At 36.9% G+C, this 27,105-nt stretch overlaps 1 protein-coding gene across 4 annotated transcripts in view; it reads right to left on the bottom strand.

Moving 5' to 3' along the window:
• Positions 1 to 26,557, bottom strand: part of LOC117411250 (NHS-like protein 1) — a 130,205-nt gene extending 103,648 nt beyond the window's left edge. For 2 of the 4 annotated variants that reach the window (XM_059025241.1, XM_059025243.1), the window contains exon 1: positions 25,910 to 26,554. In XM_059025241.1, the coding sequence (XP_058881224.1) occupies positions 25,910 to 26,252 (343 nt within the window). In that variant the 5' untranslated portion in view covers positions 26,253 to 26,554. Of the gene's footprint in view, positions 1 to 25,909 lie in introns of all 4 variants that reach the window. The other 2 variants (XM_059025250.1, XM_059025242.1) reach the window with 2 other exon arrangements.
• Between the last annotated feature and the right edge of the window lie 548 nt (positions 26,558 to 27,105).

The raw sequence follows: 27,105 nt of genomic DNA, 5'->3' as shown, positions 1-27,105 counted from the left end.
TGTATTCCTCATATCTTCAGCATTCTGCTTCTTTTTTTAGTTTTATTTGCTTGCTTTGTTTTATATTGACACCACATGTTTGTTTAGGACTGTTCTGTATTAAAAAAAAAAAAAAAAAAAAAATCAGATTGTATCTTAAACTAGTTGCTTTAAATAAAATGCCTTTGTTTCACTGCAGTCCCACTTTATTCCCTACTGCAGACTGACATGCAGTACAGTCAGTCTTTAACTGGAATTTTGCTAACCGATTTAACAAATGAATACAGTCACAAAAATCTTCAATGAAATTATTTGTCCAGGCTCAACGCACACATAATTCAGCGATACGTCCACCACAAAATGCTCTATAGATTGAACCCGAAGCTGCTCCCATTTTAATAGAAAGTAGAATGGAGGAGCAATTAATGGTGGCTCAGTTACACAGACACCAGATCTGAGTGTCTGGCTGTTTTTAAAGTGTGGAGATCTTGCTGCAGACAGTGCATTCCTTTGTTAGATTGGACTGATGATAAGATCAATCAATGAGTTACTGTTCAAACAAAGGCTACGGTAGCCATTAGATACAGGTAAATTATTTTAATATCCACTTAGAAACAATTACCCATAATAACATCAGCCAAATCACAATTCCCACAGTTCTTTGTTCTCTATAACTAACAAAGGCAGTTCATTCTGCAAAATAATTATGTTCATTATGGATTGGCCTGGAGTTCCTTTTGCAAACGAAAGTAATTGCAGAAGTACAGAAAAATGTAACCTTGTGTTTAATGTGCCAAAAAATTGTTGATTGGTGCCTTGCAAGGCCCTCAGTTTTTACAAAAAGTCATACTGTCTGATTTTATTTGTTAAATAATGTGGTTCCAAAAAAACTGCTTCACCAAGAAATGTATGACTTGACATTCGATAAATATAATAAAGGTAAATAATACATCATTTTTAGTGCAATACAAGTCTATCCCTTTAATGTCCTATAGTACGGTTTTATCTTCACCAGCTTCACCATTCAGAGGACAACACAAACACCAAGTACCTACTCTTTATACAGTTCCCGAGTCCACCCCCCCTCAGAGGACAACGCAAACACCAAGTACCTACTCTTTATACAACAGGAATGCAACCCCCTTCTACATCTTAGCCTGAATAGTTGAGTATGCATTTAACACAAACAGGACCAGTTATTGCTGTAATATTTTAAAACTAGAAAACTTACAACGGTCATTTAAAGGCTTCTGTGTGCATCTTCTGTACGTTGTTCCTCATAAAATGAAACAAACTTTACTCTAGTGTACAAGCTTAGTATCCCAACAGCTATAAAATGTTCAGATCCAATTTACTGTGGACAAGGAATTCTGTAAATAAACAAACACACTCAATCTCTTTAGGAATGGTGTTCCGAAGTTTTGGGGCATAACAACAAAAAGCCCTGTCACCCATAGAACGTTTGTGAACACAGGGAACACATAACAATCCAAGATCAGTTGAGCGAAGGTTGCATGATGGGGTGTAGACTGATAAGAGATCAGATAAATACTGTGGAGCCAAACTAAAACCTTAAAAGTAAGAAGTCAAATTTTAAAATCAACATGAAACCTGACAGGCAACCAGTGCAGGGACTCCAGGAGAATCTGTCATATCTGAATAGATCAAGGGACCCATTGGACATGTAAAAATATCATCTCTCAGACGGAGTCATACTACATTGTAGTCAGTGGTGCAGTTGAGCCGGAATGCTGTTCCGGTATTCAGTTTGTAGACTATAAGGATCAGATTTGCTGAAGCTACGGTTCTGTATAAAAGACGTACATCCTTCAGATGAGATGTTCACCCCTAGCCTCTGTTGCTTTGGATAATTATTATTTTATTTATACATTTTTATTGGTGGCCAAATGAGGCAGGCTGCTTGCAGTACTTCAACACATCCTAAAAAGTTTGTGGAAACCCAGTTTAAGAAAGCAGTACGATATCAGTAGTCGCGCAAGGCCAAATTGGAAGTCAGACAGAAACATTTAAATACCCTACCATATTTTAATATTAATTGGGTTATTTGCATTTGGAAGGAGAATTTATCTGACTAAAAGAAAACTACATGGAAACACACACTACCCGAAAGTACTACCACAATAGTGAGAAATGGTGAAACTTATTTATTTTCCTTTTTCCATGGAACTTGCCCCAATGTCTTTTCTTTCAAAATGCCACAATTGCAGTTGACGGCTGCAACCCATTAAAAGTGACTTGGAATGTAATGCCTCATGACCTGACCCTGACTTAGACTGTTTTTCTGTCTCTGTTCCAACCTAGCAGTGAAATGCAAATAAAGACACAGGGCAGCAGTCAGTACTGTCTTCACGCAATACATGATGTTACTTCAGATATGGAAGCCTGGGGCATTCTAGCTATTTGAAATCTGAAGTGCTGCAGTATGAGTAGGCTTAGGTTGGGTTTTTGGGTTGATTAAGGCAAGTATAGTTGCTGTAAACTGTGGTATATATAGACCAAAAAACCCTTCAAAACACTGTGTACAAATGTTGTAGTTTATCATACAACAATATTCCTGTATTCCAGATTGTATGCACAGCTTTAGTTTGTCCATCAGCTTCACCGGTTTGGTTAGATGGAGACCTCTGTCTATCTGCCATGTAGTCTAGACAATAAAAGGTGACTAGAGTTACATCAACATAAATAAATGGAAATCCAGAGTTTGAATCAAGACTCCTCCCAAGTTCTGCAACCAGCTCTCGTATTGGAAAAATAATTATAATGTGTACTGAAACTCCATTGTGACAAAGAATCGACACTAGAATATGCAAAACTGGAATGAAGCACTGGAATGCCAAGTTAGAATAAGCAATATGGGGGTTCCAGTCACTTACAATAGTGCCGACTGCTGCTCTCATCATCTGTTGTTCAATAAAGCAAACCCATTGTCTGTCTTAAGTATATATTTGCTGTTTGAGAAACAGCTGGCAGTCACCTGAACCATTCACACTGTGCATGTGCTTACAAAACGGGCAAACTCACACATTTAAAGAGCAGTCTGCTTATAACCCACCAGAACAGAGAGAGACAGACAGACAGACAGGCAGACAGACAGAAAGGGTGTGCACAGAATTCTGTAAATTGAAGAACTTCATTCCCCTAACCGAGTAACAAAAAGGCTTTGTCCCGTCATGCATTGATTTACCGAGCCCAAAAAAGGGACGCTGGAATTTAATGCAGCAATATACCTCTCCTCTGAGTTTAGGAGGATGTGAGGATTATATAAAAAAATATGAAAAAACTAAACTGTTGTATGATCCGAAAAATGTTACCTGCACGGAGCTATGTTTATCTTAATGGTCACTTCAACTCTTGGGTGCATTTTGAATATCACCAAGAACCTGACAATGATAATATTTTGGCCTGGAGGCAATATCTCTGGTGCTTACTTGAGCTACCCATTTACATACTGTATAAAGTATACTGAGCATCAAAAGAAACGTATCACTAATATGTTATCATCAAAAGAAACGTATCACTTATATTTGAGCATCAAAAGAAACTTCAATGCAAGGTGGATTCAAATATATTCCAAAACCTACTATTAAAAATAGATACCTTACTGCATCATAACAAAAAAGCACAGATGGAAAAGAGTTTCTTTCCCAAGAGCTTCAAGTTGGTACCTGTATTCATAAGGGTTTACTTTTACTGGCAACAGGTGAGAAAAAGGAACAATATAAGAGACTCTCCCAAGGAAAGAAAGCCAATCTGATTTCCATCTGTGAAGCAGGAAGAAGAGTAGATTCCAGTGTAACCAGACTGTATCATCCCTCGAGGTTCTCTCATTTTCTTGTCCATTCTTAAAAACTCACAAAAATTAAGCTTTTGTATTTTTATAACAAAAATGTTCACTCAGGAATTTGACAATTGGACAATTTTAAGGCTGCCAGCAACACAGACATACTAAAGCCTTGGTACTTTTGCATGGATTCTGCAAAAGACCTAGGCTACCTGGCTATCTGTACAGAAGAATTTATAGGGCTACTGTCATTTTTAGATCATCAAAATCACTCCAAAATGAGACGCGTTTCAAACTACTACAAAAGGTGGGTGTATCTCAGCAAATCATCATTGAGCTTGCGTATATGGCCTGGTTTCATACCGGACCTGTATCTTCCACTACACAAAATATAAGCAAAATCTAAATCTTGAGGTGGGAAGCTGTGGTTGAGTTGACACGGAATGACCCATCAATGATGTATCAGCTACTGCATACTACAACCATTAGAACAGTTACAGCACCTATTGAGTCTGGTTTAGAAAGACTGTGGGGAAAAAAACAAACACTTTGGCATATACAGTCCACACATTTAAACCAATTAAATGATGATTTCTAAGAAGTTCATTTTCAGAATTGTTGCCTTAGCATGGATTGCAAACCAAGGATTACTTGTGTGTGTGTGTTTTTTTTTTAAAAAAAGGACCAGTGTTTAAATTGCTGCTACACTGCATGCCAACTTATTGCCTGGGTTGAATGACAAAAGCATGTCCATTGGTCCCTACAGACTGGGGGTGATTTTCAGGCTTATTAAATTTCACTCCCTGCCTCAAATCTGCTTAGCCCTGCCAGCCAACATCCCCACTAAGGGCTTGCTGTTTATGGAGTGGAGGGTTAACATAATGGGTATGGCAACAGGAAATGTTGATCTTCTCCTTTGAAAAACACCAGAGAACTGCTGCTTGATTACGTTTGAAGCGTGAATTCTTTGGAGACTTCAGCGCAAACAAACACACACACACTAATAAGAGAAGCATTATGGATGCAGATAGATGCAAAGGCTTTATGGGCTGCTGAAAAGCCAAAGAGGGTCAGGAAGTTCAATAAAATTGTGTGTTTTATCATTTCAACTTCAGTCACCAAAAATACTTTATAAAAACTCAGGGTTGCAGAGTCTGAACGATTGGGGAAAAGATAAACTAAATTAAAAGAATGTAAATACTGAAATAAATGGGCATAAATCCATCGTGCAGTTTTTTTCATTTTTTTTTTCCCCACGACATTTCTAGTTAGTTATACACCACAGTTTCAGTTTGAGGATTGATTCCAAAGCCTCATGCTGTTATATGGTTTGACAATAAAACAGTAAATTACCTGGATGCACTACAAATGAACTCTACTGGAAGAACAAAAGTCTAACCAGCAGTAATCACTGCACAACTGAAAACACTGCTAGGCAAACAAGCGAAGTGCAATTTAAATGTCATACATCATGGTGTAGACAGAACCGGTGACAACGCAAGCACTTTCTGTGACAGGGAAAAAAAGTTGAAGGAAAGTATTAAAGTTCCCAGCTGGCAGGATAAACAATGGCGCCATGAAGAAGTTTTGGGACGCTGGAACAGCATATGATTTTCACATCTCCTCTTCCAGCCTGAGCTACAGTACTGTACTTCACTGGTACTCTCTTGTGATTCTTTCAATCCAGAGTATCTTCCAACCTGGTCACTCATTATCAAATTGAGCAGTCCACCACGTGTTCTAAATTGACCTTTACATGTTTCATTGAAATAGATGGTCAATTAAGTAATTAAGTACCTGATAGGTACAAATACAGCGCAGAAGATGATAGGAGAATGTCCCCAAAAATGAGTTACAACTGGATTGTTTTCTTAACAGATTAACTCATTGTAATAATCAATGGTAAATATGCAACACGTACTGTAGCCTACAGAACACATCATTCCATGTTTTGCCTTTAATACCTTGCCTGTTTTTTGTTTTATAAAAAGTTAAGGAGACACTGCTGTATATTAAATTCATTAGTGTTGCTCCATTTGAGGGCAATGCATAACCGTCTTAGCGTGCATGGACAGATGCGTGTGACTCCCGATTTATTGACAAAGTTAACGCCAACCTGACGCCAACCTGCATGCTTCACTCAAGTTTGTGGTAAACCCATTGTTCATTTGTTAAAATCAGAGCAAATCAAAATTGTGTGGTATAGCTACAAGAATTTTGTTTCATTGTAAGCAGTTTTGCAATATTATATAAAGACTATTTTAATAGTGTGTATTTTATTTGAACAGTGTAGAAAAAAAAATGTACTGAAACTTTTAAAAACCTCAAATAAAAAAATTCTGACAATAGTTACAAACTACTACACAGTAGCCTATGCTGTACACAGCTGTATCCAAAATGATGATATCTCAACAATTATATATTTTTTGTAAACCACTGTATATCAAACCTGTATTCCTAAGCAGCAGGTTACTTTTACATTTAAAAGTTGGTCTTGTGAGCTAATGTACTTTCTTTTCATTTTTCAAAGGATGCAAGTAAAGATTAGTTGTCCTCCGTAGAGCTGGATTTATACAATTTGATAAAACTAGGCCTACCTATTTTGCGGACAACTTTGTTTTGGATTACTGAACAGCAATACTGACAAAGACATGCCCATTTTCCAGCAATTCTGGTTAACGTCTTCATAAAGCCATTCTATCATGAACATGACAAGACAAAAGTTAGCGTTCGGTGAGAGATTGCAGCTCTGTTTTGTCTTAAGCATTGGATGAAGTGAGAAGTTTGTGCATGTTTTGTTATTAAACATCTGGTTTTCCAAACAGTTGATGGTCTGTTTATTTTTAAAAACAGCGATGCAATACCTCCACCATTGTCACCTCACCTAACAAGCACATATGGGGAAAAAAAATTGCGCAGACACCTGTGTTAACCCTAAAGAGGATCACGTGACAATAATGTATTTTTGCATCCTCCCAGGATATACTGTTGACCTCTTGGGGGAGGGAACAGCTCCAACCCTTAGCGTGCATTTATACTGTTCCTGTTTTCATTGCAAACAACAGTCCTACGTAATCTGAAGTCTGAGTAACCCTTCAACTGAATGAATAGCTGGATAGGAACTGTTCTTTACTACAATGAAAATGAAAAAATACCGTTCTTTAGCTGTAGGCTACAATATTGTGTTTTGACTGTGGTGACTTCTCCAGAGAGAAATAAAATAATCATAACATAACAAAACTTGTTTTATCCCATATTAAAACATTTGTATTCTTTTGGCTGAAGAATAAGTCTATTTAATCATTGTTCATGTTTTAAAGCAAGTGCCACAAACACATAATTATAATAAATGAAAATAAAAGCTGCAAGCGTTTTGTAAAACATTCTTGACTTACACACTTTGTTATTACGGCTAAAAAATAGTTAGACGCTTTAGAACTAAAGTCCGGCCAAAAAATCCTGCCCGATTTTAAAAGAGCTGCAATCTGTCAAGTTAATCTTGCGCTCTGCCACGGAACATCTTACTCACCTCACAGGTGTTGAGGATGATCTCTTCCATTCCACATCAATTGTTTTGCTAAAGATCTAAATTATAGATCTGCGTTTTTTTTTTCTTTCTTGGCCACAGTGCAAAATACTGCGATTCATATCAAACCAGTCTAAAAAGATTCCACTTCTTTCAAAGCCACACTTTGTGTCTGAATAAAGGATGTGTTTTGTAAAGTGTGATCTAAAATAATATGAACTGTTTTGTAAAACCACACGGTGGAAATCCCTCCAGATGTCCACAACAGCATCATTCCACTGTCACTTTTTTGGTAACTTGGATGCCTTCAGCAACATGCCAATCCCACACAGCTACAACTAAACCAGTCTCCTCATTCATCTTGACCTTGTGCACTACAGGGTCACAAGTTCACCTTCCTGATCACACCAGACCCTAAATAGAAATCCTGATAAAAACAACTTGCGTATAGACCAAAGATATCAGGCAGCAAAACGTTCTAGGTCCTTGCCTCTTAACTACCTGCTGAAACTAGACTTCACGGATAGGTGTCAGTAAGAATAAGGCATAAAGCTGCACCATCCTGTCACTACACAAGGCACACAACCATTCAGAAAGAAAACACATGAACTACTGGCCATTTTCTAATGTAGGCCAATGTTTTTAGCGAACAGTACACAAAATCCCCAAAATATCACCCACGGTACACAGTCAATTGAATTATTATCATTATCATTAAGCAAAATGAATCCATGAAAACATTACAAAGTAGGTTCTTAAATTTGATTAATGGAATGACAAAAATAGTGCTTTTAATAGAAATATGTGCAATGCATGGTGCAGTTCTTTATACATTTGTAATGTAGTTTTACAAACTTCCAAACGACTGCTGCTTTGATTACCTCCTTCCTTCAGGAGTCAAGACTTAAATCACTTTGGCAGAGGTTTCAGTGGTAGAAAAGAAGCACAGTCAGTACACAAGAGAAAAACAGAGAAACAAAAATTGGAAGCCACTACCAATAAAAGTAACCGTATTACAAATATGGACTGTTTAAAAAAAATAAAAAAAATAAATCATTTTCATAATCCATGCCCATTAACAAAAAACATATGTCCTCCAATTTGATCCCACTTCCGCAGCCTGAATACTGCCTGCATTGTATTCTGTTCCAAAAGGTCACTTCCCCAGGAGCCAATCTCCCACAGCCAAGCAAACAGTCACTGTTGATTTAAACTTCCCTCCCACAAGGTACTCTACCTCAGCTTGTTTTATCTCACTCACTTCTGAAAAACTGCCAACTGACACCATTCTCCTAACTGCCCCTGCTAGACAATATTTACTTCCTGGAAAGGCAGGACTAAAAAACCCTAGCAGAATTGTTACTGTTTTAGACAGGCAGCAAGAATTAACTGCAATTATTAACGAAGATCTTTAGTAGGTTACAATAGTTTTCTACAACCAGGGCCATTACAGATTAAACATGTTTTTGTAAAATGTTGAAAATATTATTGGGATTTTATTCAGCACTGAACGCCCTCCAATATTTGCTTAACACCGAACTAAATTAATACTAACAGTTTGGGAATTCTGCTGTACTCTCACTTCTCTGGCCTCAGCGGTGTACCTCCATTGATCTGACAGTCGCTTTTTGGTCCTCTGTTCCCGTTCGCCTGTTCTGAATCTATCTTCACTTTTTATGACAGCTCATCTTGAAGCACGGTCCCTCTTGAGTTTTTAGCGGCACACTGTTATCACTCTCACTCTGAGGTTTTCCAGTTCTGGCTATTGAAATCAATCCTACAACTACAGTTGAGGTCAATGTTGCACTGATTGGACCAATAAACGGGGTTTGTCCTTGAAACTTTCTGCGACTGTCTAACAATCTGAAATTTTAAAATTTACAATAGCTGGTTTTTGATTCCCACCCCCCCTCATCAAGTAGGTCTTACTCAAATCAAGGATTTTTCCAATTACATACAAATAAACAGAACTGGTGCCTTTTTGCTGCACCCTTATTAGTATGTTTGCAATAAAATTATATATTTTTCATTTGTATTTAAACAACCTTACAGCTACAATGGTCACATTATGTGCCTCTAATCTGTAGCAAGAAGGTGGAGGGGGGGCTGGTAAATACAACTTTTAGTCACAATTATAACCTCCAACGTCACCTAAAAACACCTAAATCAATATATTTGAGTGGCTTGATTGTAAGCAAAAGTCAACATAAATTTGTTTGCTTAGTGCTAAATTGTAACTTAAAACTTGAAGTAAGCATTAAGTCTGTGTACACGGCATTGTGTAAATATTTGCAAATCGCCAGCACTATTAAAACATTTGTGTGTCTGCTTTCATGTTAGGCCCTGATAAAAAAGGGCTAGTCTTGGATTACCTTAATAAGGTAACATTAGGGACCTGTAGTCCAAGATTAGTGCTAAATCAGGGTCTGTGAAATACACATTTCGACACACATATCTGTACTAAACTCATTTTATACAAACAAAAACATATTGAAAAACAGTTTAGCCATATTTTAATGTATATTTGTCCTGAACCTATGGACATTTTAGATGCTCGTTTTGTTAAGTGGCTGATTTAAGCAGGGTTCAATATAAGCATGCAATTTTACAAAAGCCCTTACCTACACGGTAAAATAAATAAATACATTTACGAGATAATCCCCTTCATTTAGCACTGTTCATTTTTAGTACTGTTTCACGCTGCTGAATTTTTTGTGCAAAACACTTTGTCTAAAGCAGCAGGACTCTTCAGCTTATTCTTCAGTACCCTTCAAAGATCTATCCAGTTTCAGACAGGGGATTGTAACTCCTCTGGATAAGATGGGGGGGGGGGGGGGGGGGGGGATAACAGACACTGCTAACAAGAAGGAGTCTCCCTTTAAGGGGAAGGGAGATATCTACAATGGTCATGCCAATGCTCTTCACTGAATCAAGAGAGCATTGTGATCTATAACTCCAGTGCTGCATGATGTGGTAAAGATAGCATGTACTGTTCTATATGGAAATTATAGATACTGTTCCATATTCAATTGGTTGATTTTCCCAAAAAGTAAGATCTCACACCTAAGGGCCATGGATAACTAAGCTTTGAACCCAATGCATTTCCAAATCAATCTGCTGTGTGATAACACGTCTCCCAAGAAGATAAAAACAAGTAGATAAGGAGTACTCAGTCAAGTAAATTGCAGCATTATTTCAAGTGTCACCTGGTGCTTTAAAGAGGATATATAGGTTCTACATACCACAGCATGATCAATCAGGTAAGCCAAAGGTTGCTAGCATATAGCCTAATAGATCTGTAGCAATTAATAAACTGAGCACTATAAAAGACGTGTGTGTGTGTGTGTGCGGTTTATTTAGTTTTATTTATTTTTTTAAACCTGGCACCTCGATATTTCAGACAACCTGTCTGTCTCCAGACATGTTCCATAGCCATAACGGGACGGTGTAAACAGACGGTGTATGCCAGTGACATCTTAATTAGGGGACACGGCTCATTTGCATATCTCCTGACAATTGGTTAGATACAATCTCTTGGTAACAATCCGTGACGGTAAATCACATCTAAACCCATTACTGGCAAAATAACCAGGCAGTAGTTTTATAAATCGCATGTTAAATACTGCCCAGTAATTCTGGAAATTACCTCCACTTTTGTATGTTAAGCCCTTAAGTACAGCAAAAACGCAGACTTCTATATTGCAGCAGCTGTATATCATCTGAAAGCAGGATGGCTATTTGACCTGTAATATTAAGTCTTAACAACCATCAAAAGGTTTGAGACCATGGGGTAAAGCAGTGCTTACATGTCCTGTATGTGTTAAATGTATGTGATCTGTATGGGGTCTCATGTTTAGTAACCTGACCAGTAGGATGCAAGTCATAAAAGTATATTAAATTTACAGATTGTAGTGTACTTTGAAAGTAAAGTACATTAGAAAATCTCAAGAGACAGAATTTTTATTTATATATATATATATATATATATATATATATATATATATATATATATATATTATACACACACACACACACACACATATATATATCAATGCTTGGAAATTCTGCCCTGTGATTGGTTACTGCCACCACAGTGTAGGAAAAATAAAACTAACACGTTTTAAAACTGTAAATCAAAACTCCAGCCTGATCATTTACACTGTCCTTGGCCACTCTGTCGCATTACAATTAGCAAAAGCGTGCCATCAGCAGTTTAAATACAGTATACATATATACATATATATATATATATATATATATATATATATATATATATATATATATATATATATATATATATATAGATATATATATATATATATATAAACCAAATTATGTAGAATTGGTAAAAAAAAAAAAAAAAAAAAAAAAACCATGTGAAAAAGTAGAGTAGACTGAAATGAGCAATCATTTCAAAGAGCCTTATATCAGGGAGCTAATTCACTGAAAGCATTAGGATCTCAGTCACGCTTTTCACTTTCCCAAAGTGAGAAGTATTGGCATGGATGCCGAGACAGAGAGAATGGATAATTTGTCCCCCAGTTGGCGAGATGCCTTGATTTTGTTTAAGCAGGATGTGTTGTGCATGTTCCTCTTCAAAAAACTGCAACGAAGCAAGACTCCCAAGAAGTTTAAGAATCCATTAAGAGTACTGCTTAATTATTCACTTTGTGCTAAAGAGACAGCTTGTTTTAAGGGAAGAAAAAAAAACTTGGGAGTATAAAGAGTTACAGTGACACTTTAAATCTGGATTTAAAAAATAAATAAATGAATAAATAAATGAAACGTAACATGTCATTGACACAGCTGTGATCCTCCTGATCTGTTCTTGGTCACCCAGTTCTAATGCCCTCAAAGTTCAATTAATAAAATGTAGGAATAAAGCACTTTTATGCTTCTCATCATGATTGATCCAGATTATACTGCATGGACAGAACTTGGTGGAAGAACCTTCTTCTGGTTTTTAAATGTCTTTGGAGATGCCTATTAGGGATTTCCACCTGGTTTAAGAGAGGCTTAAAAGACAACTGAACCAAGCTCTTTGAAAAACAAGGAGCTTGCGGCGGTCAAACCTGATGTTTCTGCTTTTTATTCTGTGATTTGTCAGTTTTAAGTCCGGCAGTTTTGAGGCTGGTCAGGAAGTAGTGACGTATGAATATCTTTGAGGAACATCTTTGCTGCCCGCTGTGAAGATACAGCCAAGGAGGAACCGGAGACAGTGGGTGGGCAGCAAACATTATGAGGTGAAAATCCCCTAAAGGAATTTATTTCCAAACCTGCTAACTTCATGCCCTGTTTGAATGATTCATTTTGGTTGTCAAAGACAAATATATTATAAACACTGGAGGGATGCTTTAAAAGCTAGTTTGTGTTTTAGCATATAAACACACATTGTCGACATCCCGGTCTGTACACACAGGATGCTACCTCCGCAGTGAACTCTTTTGTCTTAATAAAAAGCGTGCACTGTGTAACTATGCCTCCGAAACAAAAATGATTTTATGTTGCAACAAAGCCGGAAACTATATTGATTGCTTGAAAAAAGGAGTGCCGGAGGCATATCTCTGTCGTGATTACAGGTTGTCAAAAAGTTTTTTGGCTTGTTCAGCAACCATGCGGTAAAGCAAAATTGATTAAAGAAAAAAAAAAAAAAAGGATCCGATTAACTTTTCATGTCAGACTTTTCATGGTTGGGGTGATATGGAATAAAAGAGCAGTTTGGGATGCTTGCATGTTGGATTAAGATTTGGTGCACTTTGAAACGATTCATGTCAGATTGATTTTGAATAAAAGTTCAGCTTCATTTGGGATTTTTGCTTTTTGTACTGCGTTTTAATTCTTTAACTAATAGGATAAAGCAAAGGCAGAATACTGCATACATGAGATGAACAGGTACATGTAATTCTACTTTTATTCACAATCTCATCTCACTAATTTACTGCCAGTTTATAGGCTAGTTAATTTGATTGTCCTTGCGCTATAACGAAACCCTCAATATAACTAACAAAAGGCTTGGACCCCAACAGGTTCATTATAGCGAGGGTGTACTGTATTAATCACTGTACTGAGGCTGCTCTTCAGTATGACGATAAGGAGAGATGCGAGATTACTTTTAAAGAACATTTTCCACATAGATGCTATACTTGTCAGGCTAAATTAAAAAAACTATTTATAAAAGCAAGAGATCATTAAGGCTTGTCTTTACAGTGAACTGCAATTGCAGCTCTGCACTTCAGTACAATTTCAGGTGGGTTTATAGTAAGTTGGTTATTTTCTTAACTTCCTTAAATCTCATTTGATTTTGCCTTCTTGCCAAAAGGCAAAAACACTACAGTCATTTATTTTTTTTTTTTTTAATACACATTTAAAAACCTGAATAATGAAGCACAAAATCACAAAACAAATAAGGCTTAACATAACAAAGGTTTGGAAGATACAACTACCACTGACTTTCACAATTATCGGGTCAGGTGTGTCAGTAGCACCATAAAAAAGAAGGATACCACAACTCTCTTACAGTACACTCACAGTATGAAGAATATCGGGTTGTGGCAAATGCCAATGCATGTTTTATTAAAACATGAGTTAGAAGTCCCCAGTAACAGGTATTCAGGTAACAGGTGATCCATAGTAATATAAGAAATTGTCCAATTTATTCCAGCCACAAGAGATTCTGCACAGTACACCCGAGACTGGTAATAAATTACAACCAACCTGCTTATACAATCAAGAAGACATTCTACAGGTACTGTGGAATCACATACTTTTTGAGCATGGATTATGTCAATCTCTAATTCAGGGTTAACAAGGATGCATGCAATCAGCACCCAATTTAGCCCTTCCCACAAATAAGCAAAATGCAGAAATGCAGCTTCTGCTTCTTAATGTTAAATCAGCATGTTGCAGTTAGGTTCTCATGCTCTACATTGGCACCTCTGGCTGATGACGGCAGGACTGTAACTATAAATCAATGATATTCTGTTAATTAGCAACATGGAACGGCTCTGCCTCAACAAACACTAAAAATAGGTCTTATCTGTACCTAATCATTACTGCTTTGCAAGCCCTATTCAAATTGCAGTTTATCTTGTATCTATTTCCGTAATGGCACTTGAATATATAATTTACACTGTGGATTTAATGATGTTTTGGGTAGACCTCAAACTTAAATTTTATTGTAAGTATGTACAGACCAATAAACAAATACATCTTCTCTCCCACAACGACTAAGCGAAGCACAAGCCTTCCAGATTATAAACGTCTCAAAATGCTGTGTCCCATTTTTTTTACCTTTCAGTACGAGACACAAACAATTTATTTTTTTATCCTGGAGTTTCCTTTCTGTAAAGTTACTTTGTGTTCATTCCGAAGTAACCCGAACGCATACTGTACATCTGATGGCATGGGTTATTTTTTCCCCCTTTAGTAGTTTTCTTTTAGAACGGATAATAAACATAGGCAGCTGTGTGGTCCAGTGGTTAAAGAAAAGGGCTTGTAACCAGGAGGTCCCCGGTTCAAATCCCACCTCAGCCACTGACTCACTGTGTTACCATGAGCAAGTCACTTAACCTCCTTGTGCTCCGTCTTTCGGGTGAGACGTAGTTGTAAGTGACTCTGTTTTGTATTTTACATGGTCAGATATTACTGTATGGCTGTGGTACCCAATCCGCAACATTCCTGCAACAAGCCTTTGCCTACATTTATACCTTTATGACTTGATCTTTTTTTGTTTATAATATGCAGTACTTTACATGACTTACAGGGTTACAAAAAAAAAGCGATCTAAGGGTTAAAACATTGATACATTTCAGCTGAACAATTCTACCTAAAAACATACAGCTTACAGTACTTATTTTACTGTTAGACATTATCCTTGTTTTAGAGTGTAAAGCAGCAGGATGTGAAACACCCTTAACATAAGCAGTTCATTGTTATTATGGTAAATGAGCTGTTTCACACCATGTAAACAAACAAAGTAAAAAGGAAAATCTACTTTCGAGCAATTTGTTTGTTTTCAGCAGGTAAGTGCCGAGCACAGGACTGTTTGCTCATTTGCTTTGAAGTTATCACTTAAACTGTTGTTTTTTTTCCCCCCAAAAGGGATGCCATCTGCAACAATGCATTTGAAATAAACATCAGAGCAAACCTCTACTGGAAACAAGGTGGAAAATTACTGTCTATTTAACCTCAAGGGAAGGGATGAAGCTAATTTCACTAGAAACATAGATGAAGTATTGCTTATGAAAAACAACATTTACATAAAATGAATTATGAAATCTACTGCTTGCACATTTAGAGACTTGTAATTGTTTTAAACATCCCACAGTATAAACAACAAGCTGTGCTAAATGCATCTCCAGTCCATCTGTTTGCAATACTTCCTGACACCAATAATATGTAGTCAAAATGTTTGTCATTGAATGAAGTATTTTTAAGTATTACTACAATATAAGCTTGCAGGACAGTATTTAAAGTGGCCATTCATTGAAATAACACTGTCTGGCAAAAGGTAATGTTCAAAAAACAAGAACTACTGTACCAGTACATGAGAAAATGCATCAGAAGTCTGCAAAAAAAAAAAGATAATATTATCCTATCCATGATTAATTATTTAGATCTATATATAGAATGCGCAGCTGTAGTGTAATAATGCATTAAAGCAGCTACCCTAGGGCTATCCAGTGGATTTCTAGGGAGGGTGTGGCGTCTACTTTTAGTTTCTGCCAGCTGTGAAGCAGGTCTGCTCCGTTATTAAAAAAACACATTCACCATCGCAACAGTCCCTACGGTACACAGCCTGGTGATGCTTCCACTTGACTTAGTGGAGTCTAAATAATGGACCACATCCCACCCATTAAGAGGCCCTCCTTGACCAAAACTTTGGGAACCCCTGCTCTAGTCTAATTATTAGTTGGTGGTATGTGACCGAGTTTAGGAAAAAAATACCCTGAATATTTATTTTTTGCCAAATTACCCTTTGTATTTTTTCATTATGAAAGTTTGTTGTTTTCAAATTGGATTTTTTTATACCATTTTATTTTTACAGTGGAAAAGTGACATATTTTATTTTTGTAAAAATTAGTGTGTGAATCACTCAGAAAACATTCATTTGTGTTTGTTTGAATTAATTTCATCAACATAATAGGCTCCCTCTATTTCTTTTTTGTTGTTTTATGAAGGAGTATGGAAATCGCTTTGGTGCCTTGGGTTGGATTTATGTTTTGCCTTTCTGCCCCTAGAACTGCCCTGGTGCACCTGAATCTTCATGCTCAATGAAGGCAATATTGCCTTGCCCTTCATGACCTTAACTTCATGCCCTGCATACAGTATACACTTCATGCCCTGCATACAGTATACACTTCATGCCCTGCATACCATCTCAATTATTTATTTATTTATCTATCTTTTTTAAAAAATGTTTCCCTACCTGCTTAAAGTAAAAAAAATAAAAAATCACCCTCTGGCAAATTACCATTATACTTCCTGCATTTTTTCCATGAAGGCATAAGTTGACTCTGCACTTTTTTTTTTTTTTTAGGTATTTTCACGGAGACACATTTTAAAAAATGGTAAGGTTAACACACATCTAACTAAAATACAAAATAAAATAAATCCCTGCACATATAATGAAGCAAAAATGTAACTTTCCATGAATTAACTATGCATAAAGCACGATGTAATCAAGGCTATATTTTTTACACAATAATAAAAAAAAGGGGAACATTCCCATGCGTGGATCATTAAATAACTAGAAAGAGCCTGGCTAAACGGCGTTCGGTTCGGGTGTTCAGTTCTAAGCAACAGACAACCAAACCAAGTGTGAGAAGGAGAGCGGGTCGGGAGAGGGGAAGAGGGAATGGGCTTGCCCCAGGTTCGGCTGCCTGAGCGGGGCTGAAGCGTCTCGTCTCCTGGAGAAAGCTGCAGCTCCTCTCACAACAAAAAAGTACATTTACATTAGGAAAGATAACCAAGTAATTGGCCTAATATTTATTTAGTTATAAAACAAATGCTGAATAAGATGGCTGTGTTATAAAGTGCATTTTCTCCAGTTCACATACAGAAACGGAAGTTAGACTGAGAAGTTGTTTATAGTTTGATCAGTACTGTATTTACTGTAGAAAATATTGCATTGCAGGGAATTGGGGGACATAATGTAGGAGTGTTATATCTGAGGTTATAATCGAGAGCCTTATAGCGAGGGAGCACTGTATTACTTTTGGAGAGAACAATGATTGTTAAGAACATTACTGATACAAATAATTTTTAACATCTAGCATGGCATTACTAGACTGAAAGACACACCATGCAGAACTAAAGAGCTATGAATAAATTCTCTTGTATTTCAGCAAAAAGTCTTCAAGGTAACTTCCCAGTGGCACTCCTTTAAATGGCTTATAACACTGACTCAGTAGACACTGGCGTCTTCTAAAAATAACTCAGATAGAGGTATCAGGAAATACAGAGGGTTTGTGCATTCAGGAGAGAGGGCTTTCTTTATGACATCACACTTTGCTATGGTAATTTTAAATGACTGTTGCATATGTGACTGAAAAGCAGGCCTAAAATATGGCGAATTGCTTTTTTTTTTTTTTTTTTTTTTATAAATGGAACGATAGCCTGTACTCAGAATGGAAGAGCTACTGGGATATACAGTAATCCTTGACTTGTTTTTTGGAGCGTTCACATATGACAAAAGGCGGCCCTGAGGTGGACCTGGGCTGCGTTTAAGCACAAGTGTGAATAGGGTCATAGTGAGCCAACAAAAAGGCATCAAACATTACGTGGTCCATTTTTTATTGAAATGTATAGTTTATGATCAAATAAAATGTAATCACACATAAAGAAAGCTAGCTGTCAGTAAGCTTCTCTATTTTAAAAATCTAAAATTGACAGCTTAGTTTGTTGTATACGATACTGTCGCTTATGAAGACTGGAAGCAAGTCTGCAAGGTTCTGAACAGCTACAGTAAAAGGAGTTCCTACAAGAAGCCTGTTGAGCTGGGAAGGTCAAGGCAAGGTTAAGAGGAAGTAGGAACCAGTAGCGTTGCAGTGGGAATGAAAAAAAGTGATGCACATTTTTGTTTGTCCACTCATTTTAAGCTTTGTTTTGGCACTTCCCAGCTGAATCAGAAGATAGAGCTGCTACAGTGAATGTCATTCTGTGGGAACTGGGAACATGCAAAACATAGTCCCATCCTCTCTCCTATTGCAGACTCCCACAGAAGTCTCACAGCTGGAGACTATTACACTTTTTAGAGAAGGGAACCACATATACAATTACTGGTTATTACTAATTGTTGACTATGGTATTTTCACTACGAAATTGAACAGTGTGTGATCATCTAAACCTCTAATCAATAGAAGCCAAATGCTCACATCCCAAGGCAACTTAAAGAGTAAGTAGCGGGGTTCCAAAAAATATAGTGCCTAATGTCCCCACCTGTTGCTATAACCCAGTGCACTAGAGCGGCCATTTTCAAAAGAGCTTTGAAAAAGACTTTCAAGTTATAAGTGTAAAATGTTGTCAGGATGTTAACAACGACAAGAAAAATAACAAGGACGTTATTTAAACAGTTGTCGCAACACGTGGGGACGTACAATGCTGTATTTCTCAAAATCCTGCTACTTACTCTTTAAGAAGCATACTAACCTAGCCCTGATGAGCAAATTGTATGTACCGTATTCCAAAGGACACCCCACACACTAATACTGTAATCAATAGCTTTTCAGATTTACAGAGGACTTGTAGTTCAGAGAAAAGACAGCGGCTGACTCACTCATTGCTTACACTACCCAGAGATTTCACTGCAATATCAAAAAGATTTCCCGAGAGGATATGCGTTTTACTATTTAAGCCCTTTCCTGCTCAGCACTCTGCTTACATTGCACTCAAACCCATGGGAAGTCAAGGCCTGCATAAATCTATACCATTTTTTTGTGTGTGTGTGCAATGGTATATTATTAGAATTTAGTAACACAAGGGAAACAAAAGATAAATGTATTGTTTGAAATATTAACCTGGCAAAAACTTTAGAAACTACAGTAAAAGGTTAAAGTTGTGTAAAAACATTTTAAAAAACACCACAGTTTTATCATGTTTTATTTCTGAAATGAATTCCAGAAGAGGGGAAAAGGGCAGTGAGAAACATCGTAATTTCAGAAAGCATTGTATTCTCAGCTTGTGCTTCTGATACCTTGTTAATCAAGTATGTTGGCTTTCTCACTGCTTTTTGTTTTTCTGATATGAAGAGCAAAAAATATTGTTTTATCTCCTACATGCACAGCTGCAATAACACAGCATTCAAGCTCAGTTTGCACTGTGTGTGATTTCCCCCCCCCCCCCGTCTCCGTCCCCCGTCCCCCCCCCCCCCGTCTCCCTCTCTGGTCTGTCAGAAACAAAAGGTGTTAATAATAAAGCTCAGACAGCGAGAAAGAGAGAGAGTTCTCTCTGGGCTCACTCCTCCAAACGGACCCCATCTGTTATGCGAAGGCTGGTTTAGGCCAGGATTTGGACAACATATGAAGGGTTCACTCATTGTGCACAAGAAATCCCATCCTGTATCAGCAGAGTGAGTTTCACAATAGACAAAAAACTATGAGGAAGGAAGCTTTGAATGTGCTTGTGAGACTTGTCTTCATGTTGAGAATAATCAATCAATGCCATCCTTACAAAAATGCTGTTTGCTGCATTATCCAATACACACACAACATATATATATATATATATATATAAACACACACACACACACACACACACACATACATATATTATTATTATTTTCTTAGTAGATGCCCTTATCCAGGGCGACTTACAATTGTTACAAGATATCACATTTTTTTTACATACAATTACCCATTTATACAGTTGGGTTTTTACTGGAGCAATTTTAGGTAAAGTACCTTGCTCAAGGGTACAGCAGCAGTGTCCCCTACCAAGGATTGAACCCACAACCCTCCGGTCAAGAGTCCAGAGCCCTAACCACTACTCCACACTGCTGCCCTGTACACACTATACACACACACACACTCTCATATTATATATATATATATATATATATATATATATATATATATATATATATATATATATATATATATATATATATATATATATTATATATATATAGTGAACCAGCTGCACTCACTCGGGTTCGTGCCCCTTTAAAATTACGACCCAGCACACAGAAATGGAGTTTTCAAGCGCTGACGCGCTAATTTTTAATAAACACAAAAATAAACAAAACACAAAACAAACACCTAACTCCGATTTGGAGCACTTACTACACAGGTAATTCCCTGACTAACTTGCAGGACGGCTAAGCCGTTTACCTGGCACATACACAATCACCAACTCACAGGTTTACACAGCACTTACTCTTTTTCTGACTGCTCAGAGACAGAGCACCTCTTCTGCCTCCTCCTACTCAGCAGACTGACTGCTCTCCTTTTAAACCCCGCACCTGGATCTAATTTTCCAATAACGCCCAGGTGTGGATGATAATTAATAATAAAACAATTAAACAATGAAACTAAACAATAAAACAATTAACAAAACAATTAGCAAATTAAATGAAACAATAAAGCAACCAATCCAAACAATTAACAAAAGGTGCACTCTCTCGCAGGGTGGTTTTAACCCCCTCCCTTCTGTCTCTCACAAACCGCTATCTCACTAATATATATATATATATATATATATATATATATATATATATATATATATATATATATATATATATAAAGAAAGAAGTTCTGCAACAACAACATAAAAGAAGCTCCTCAACAACTCTCTGATACCACTCTGAAATTACAAGACACTGTGATTTCCACTATTGATAACGCCATCCTAAAAAACCTGTTACAGCATGGTAACGGAACCTCATTGTAGAAAACCCTCGCTGCAGTCATTTCTATTCACATCCCAAAATCCACAAACAAAACACTCCAGGTCGTCCCGCAGTATCAGCCTGTTCCTGTCCCACCGAATTAATCTCCAAAATTCAAAATGATATCTTCAAACCCATTATTGAATCACTGCCTACATATGTAAAGGACTCTACACATTTTCTACAAACATTGGACAGTTTCAAAGAACACTATCACTGTGATAATCCTATTCTGTTTACAATGGACATCAAAAGCCTCTACACTGTTATCCCCAACAGTGAAGGTTTAATAGCTTTAAAACACTTTCTTGATGAACGGATAGTGAAGGAGCCCCAAACAGATATCTTTTTGAGACTAGCTGAAATTGTGCTCACTTTGAATTGTTTTTCTTTTAATGGAAATTTAACAGGCATCAGCATGGAAACTTAAGTGGGACCATCATATGCCTGCCTTTTTGCAGGATCAGTTGAGAACACATTTATGCAGCAATACAATGGTAACAGACCGAAACTCTACCTCAGATACATTGATGACATCTCTGGAATTTCAACTCACTCTTATGAAGATTTGAAACAGTTCATTCAGTCAGCATCAAATTCCCACCCAGCTTTAGAATACACATGGGACATCTCAGAGACCGGCACCAGTATATCATTTCTAGACATTTCTTTCACAGCTGAGAATTCCACTATCAACACCACTATTCACTACAAATCTGCCGACTCTCATTCATATCTACAATATGACTCCTCACACCCAAAGGCATGCCGCGACTCAATTCCCTATTCCCAACTTGACTCAGATGTATTTGCAGTGATGATCAAGACTTTTTCATTAAAATTGAGGAAATGTGTGGATTTTTTGCAATTTGCGGTTTTCCAGACAAGATCAACAGTGCTAAATCCTGTGTTTCATGTTTAGACAGAAAGCATGTTTTACATGCCACTAAAAAACACACAGTGAGCAGAATTCCTCTAGTCCTCACTTACCATCCCACCAACAGAGAAGTACACAAAATTGTGCAAAGAAGTTTTAAAATTCTACAGCAAGATCCATCTACAGCACCTATTTTTAAAAATCCCCCACTAATGTCCTATAGAAGAGACAAGAATCTAAAAGAATACGTGGTCCACAGTGAAATTCACTCTTCTGCAGAACCTTTAAAAGGCACAGTCCCATGCAACAGACCACGATGTGCGACATGCAAATATATTAACTCCCAAACTGAGATCAGAGGCCCTAAATCATCACTCCACATCCCAGCCCTTTACATGTACTTCTAAAGGAGTAGTGTACTGTACCATTAGCACAAAATGCAACCAAGTACACACTGGGGAAACTAAAAGACGTTTAGCAGATCGTTTTGTGGAACATTTACGAAGCATTCGAATCAACACCTTGACATTTCCAGTAGCCCTACACTTCAACAGCAATAATCACACTGCTGGAGACATCACCATCTGTGGAATCAGTCAGTGTTTTGGTACAAATTATACTCTGAAGCAAAGAGAATGTGAGCTTATCTTCAGACTTGGAACTTTGGAGCCTCTTGGAATGAATCATACTCAGAATTTTGAAAATCAACAAGTTTACTGCACTGTGTTACTTTTCATTCTACACAGCTGAAGGGCTTTTGCCCGAAACGTCCTGAAATAAATGATTTTTTAATCATTTTAACTTTGTGTACATTATTTTTATTTTATTTTTTAAATATTTTTTCTTCTTATCAACCTTAATTTTTGTTAGAAATATTTTTATTATTACAGCATAAACAATTTGGAAACTATTGAGTTACTGCAAAAAAAACATAATCAGTTGAAAGGTATTTAAAAAATAAGTTCTGGAGACTATTTGCTACTGATTTTCAAATCATATAATCTGGTACCTACTCATATTCTGTTAACCTAAATCATATGGCTTGTTTTTGTGTGTCCTTTCTTTTAATGGATATCCATCATTCCCTACCAGCTGATCCCCATATCAATGTGCACACTTCAAATTTAATGCATGAGAAATCAATTCCTATTACAGCAACAGGTGCACAGTACTTGTGTTTAAAGGCCTTGGGTCTGTTTTTCTTGAACTCCCTTCCATATGGCCATACACTGACATTAAACCTATACTACAGACAGAAAAGGTCAAAAAGAGCCACTGATCAACTCATTCTCTTGTCAAGTTGACAATGGTATATTATTACATGGTAAGTGAGCTTGTTTATTTGTGACAAACAATTGCAGCTGTCCCTGTCCATCAATACCAACATTTACATTTACCGGTAATAAAGTATTATCCAAACCAACTTAATTAAAAAAGTTAAAAGCTAAAACCGAGTACTAGAATAAAGTCAGCTAAAAGTATTGCTTAAACCACAGCTGAAATGCTTCCCTACTATCTATCAACAAGCAAGACTGCTTTGTTTGTATTATTAAAATAGTTCTAAGTCCATGAACTCTGCATCCAAACTGTGTATCCTGCATTGCAAGTTTAGTACAATGCATGACAATTGCCAGGAACACACACCTCTAAAGTACACAAGCAATTCAGTAATCAGCTTGTTGCTTAATACTTTATTTTATTATCTCACACAACCATACCTAATAAATTTGTTATGACTGAATGGGTGTTTACAGTGTTTTTTTCTGTCTATAGCAGAATAACACTTCCTAATCAATCCAAATAGGAAGTCTGATATGCCTATAGATGTTTACTTTAGGTTTTCAGCACCTTCTCAGTACTGACTGCCACCTGATTCAAACACAGCTTAAGAATCTATGTAAGGTGGTCACATTCCAGATACACTGATATTATTTTGTTTTTATTTACCAGATTTTTACACAGCATGATACACTGGAGAGTTTAGAACCGGGTACAATAAATTGTCATTCAAACCTATAAATCGCCTGACTCACACAAGGCAATCGCGAGTCATGTAACACACTGTTTGTATCATGTTACATGACTACTAAGGCAGTTTCTGATTTTGCCTTTGACCTTTCCTGAGTATACCCATACAGAACATTCCCTTATATGTTCATTGGGAGACTATCGATGAGCTTCATGTAACCCTGCTGCACTGCAGGCGCGTCTTCTGCTAGACAAATGCCAACACGGGGCTTGGAGGGGCTATCACTAAAATAGCAGGAATATATTTTGTTACATACTGTTTGCCTTGTATGGTATGTTGGTTAGGATTGTGTTTAAAAATCCCTTGTCTTGTAATTCCTTATGAACACTGCACTGTAATATCAATCAAGTGATCAATAGTATTAGCCACTTCTGGCATTGCATTTTCTAAAAATATACATTAATGGGTCATTCCTTGAAAATGTCAGCCCACAGTGCAGAAACATGAATGCTTCAAAACACAAAAATAGTTCATTCATCATTTATGTTTGTTGTCTAACAAACATGATTTTAGGATTACCACTGACCAGTCATTTGCATCCTAAGAGACAAAACAAGTGCATGCCACCCATACCAAATTTAACATGTGCTAGAAAATAGGTCAAGTTTGTTACACAAGCAATTTTAACTCTGAAACAAGTTGGTAGCGAAAGATTGTTCATACTTATCCCAGTATCTGCTAATCTGCTCAATTCAGAGAACAGCATATATAATGGTGTCAATTTTGGAAACCCAAACTTAAATTCTGAAATCCAACCTATTTACAGCATATTATATATATATATATATATATATATATATATATATATATATATATATATATATATATATATATATATATATTCTGTTTCAACTGCTTAATTCTGCATACGTTAAACAAGACACTAGAGTTCAATGTTTAACAAACTGCAGGCCAATGAGAGTAAGGCGACATCAATGTTGTGCAGATGGTCCGTAACGCAGAGACATTTTCAAATCATTCAAAGGATCTACGAATTTGCCAGGCAGTCACAAACCAGCCAATCCCTGCACTAAGGTGATCAATCAAGGTTGTGTGCCAGCTGGGCCCCTGTAAAGCAGCAGAACCCAACAGCCTGATATTAGTTATGCTTCAGACATAAACAGAAGTTTTGCAAATAAGTTTGCATTACAAAATGTTAAACAAAGGTATAATTGCAATCTATTGCATGAGCTTTTCAGGTGGCTGGCTGCAGTGTCTAAACGTTATGTTTAACAAGGCTGGTTAAAAATATAACCAGTGAAAGTGAAAAAAAAACACATTCAGACAAGCTGCCCTCAAGCTGTTATGTCACACAGATGGTCAATGAAGGATTGAAGATCTATCAAGTTTCACAGGTCTCGGGGAGCCTTAAAGAAACAAAGCAAGCATACAGCACTCGCTAGAACTGCAGACACACAAGGAAAAATGTATTTGCCTGCATATGACGCACGGAACCACATCAACATAGACCCATGTTGGCAATCACCTTCGCACAGTAGCACCGACAGCTTAATTTACTAATACTAAACGAAACAGTTACATTTTTGTATTAAGTGTCAAACGTTTAAATCTCACCGCAATCAAAGCATGCTGTAAAGGAAACCAACACAGCTAGCATAACATCTGTGGTATTCAGCTTTCATTAAATGTTAGACAATTCAAGAAAAACACAAACACAATTATGAAGACAAATGAACAACAAATAAAGTTAAAGCAAAATCTCCGCACAGTAGTACACGTAAAAACAAACGGGTCCAGGAAAAAACCGTTTTAAAAAATCAGTAAAATAAATAAATAAAAATTCAACTTACGGATTTTGCTTTTCTTGTGGTCAAGCTTGTGGACTGTACTTTGTAAAGTTTCCAGGCGGTTCTGTATTCGGTTTGATTTCTCCCATACAAATCTGGTTTCTCTCTCAATCTCCAGAAAAATATTGCTGGCATGTCGCGACAAATCAGAGAGCTGTCGCAGGACATTGGTCAAAGTGTTACAGCAAACCTCCTCTGAAGTTGTAAACAGGAGCTTTTTCTTAACTTTAACTCGCTCCACAATCACTTTGTTACCATCGCCGCGATCACCTGCGATTATTACCCTGTCCTCCTCCTTCAACCTGCTTACCCGCTGGGGTTCCACTGTCCTCTGATGAAAAGGCATTTTCCAGTAACTTTATGAAACGTAATAAATGTAAAAGGTAGTCCCCAAATTTCTCTTGAAAGTGAAAGTCGCACAGGTTTATGTAAAATGTAATATAAACAAAGTAGGTCCCGCCATGTTTTGTAAAAAAAAAAGTTTGCAAAATGCAGCATTTGGTGGTGTAAAAGAAACTCTGCTAAACTCGTCTGTCAGGAAACTACTGCGGAGAGTGAGATGGAAAGCCTGGAGTACACACCAACACCTGAAGATACCGGAGTTAGCAGAGCTCTCATCAGCTGCGCGCACGGAATTTTCTGCATGAAGAAAACCTGGAACGTGGAGAATCACCTCCAACCAGTTTTAACTGAAGCGGGAGTTACCGGGTGGCTGAAGATAAATCAGGAATGGAGTTACATGTCAGCTCATGGATTTATTCAGCTTCTCTGACAGGAAAAGCATAAGTTTAAAATACGTATGGTTTTAAATAATAATAATAATAATAATAATAATAATAATAATAATAATAATAATAATAATAATGCATACTTATTGGGACTTATTTTTTAGTATTTTGTGGAGATGTAAATAAATACACATACAAAATGATTAACATTATTATTAGTGGTAGTACTAGTAGTAGTGGAGCGGTTTTTGCTTAAGTGAGACAAAACATCATTAAGCTTATTGTTAATCATGGTAAAACAAGGTAAATGCATAGTATGATATGCATGGGGTAGCACTGTAAACTGCAGAATTACTGAGCAAAATTTATGAAGGTAAACTTTGAAAGGGAAAATCATAAACAGCAACAACAACGCTAACATTAAAAGTCTAGTAAAAATGATTAATTAATAATAAAGCTTGTTGATTTGTT

Source organism: Acipenser ruthenus, chromosome 6 (genome assembly GCF_902713425.1).
Source record: "Acipenser ruthenus chromosome 6, fAciRut3.2 maternal haplotype, whole genome shotgun sequence".
In the NCBI taxonomy this organism is placed as follows: domain Eukaryota; kingdom Metazoa; phylum Chordata; class Actinopteri; order Acipenseriformes; family Acipenseridae; genus Acipenser; species Acipenser ruthenus.
This window is presented reverse-complemented; position numbering and strand designations above follow the sequence as displayed.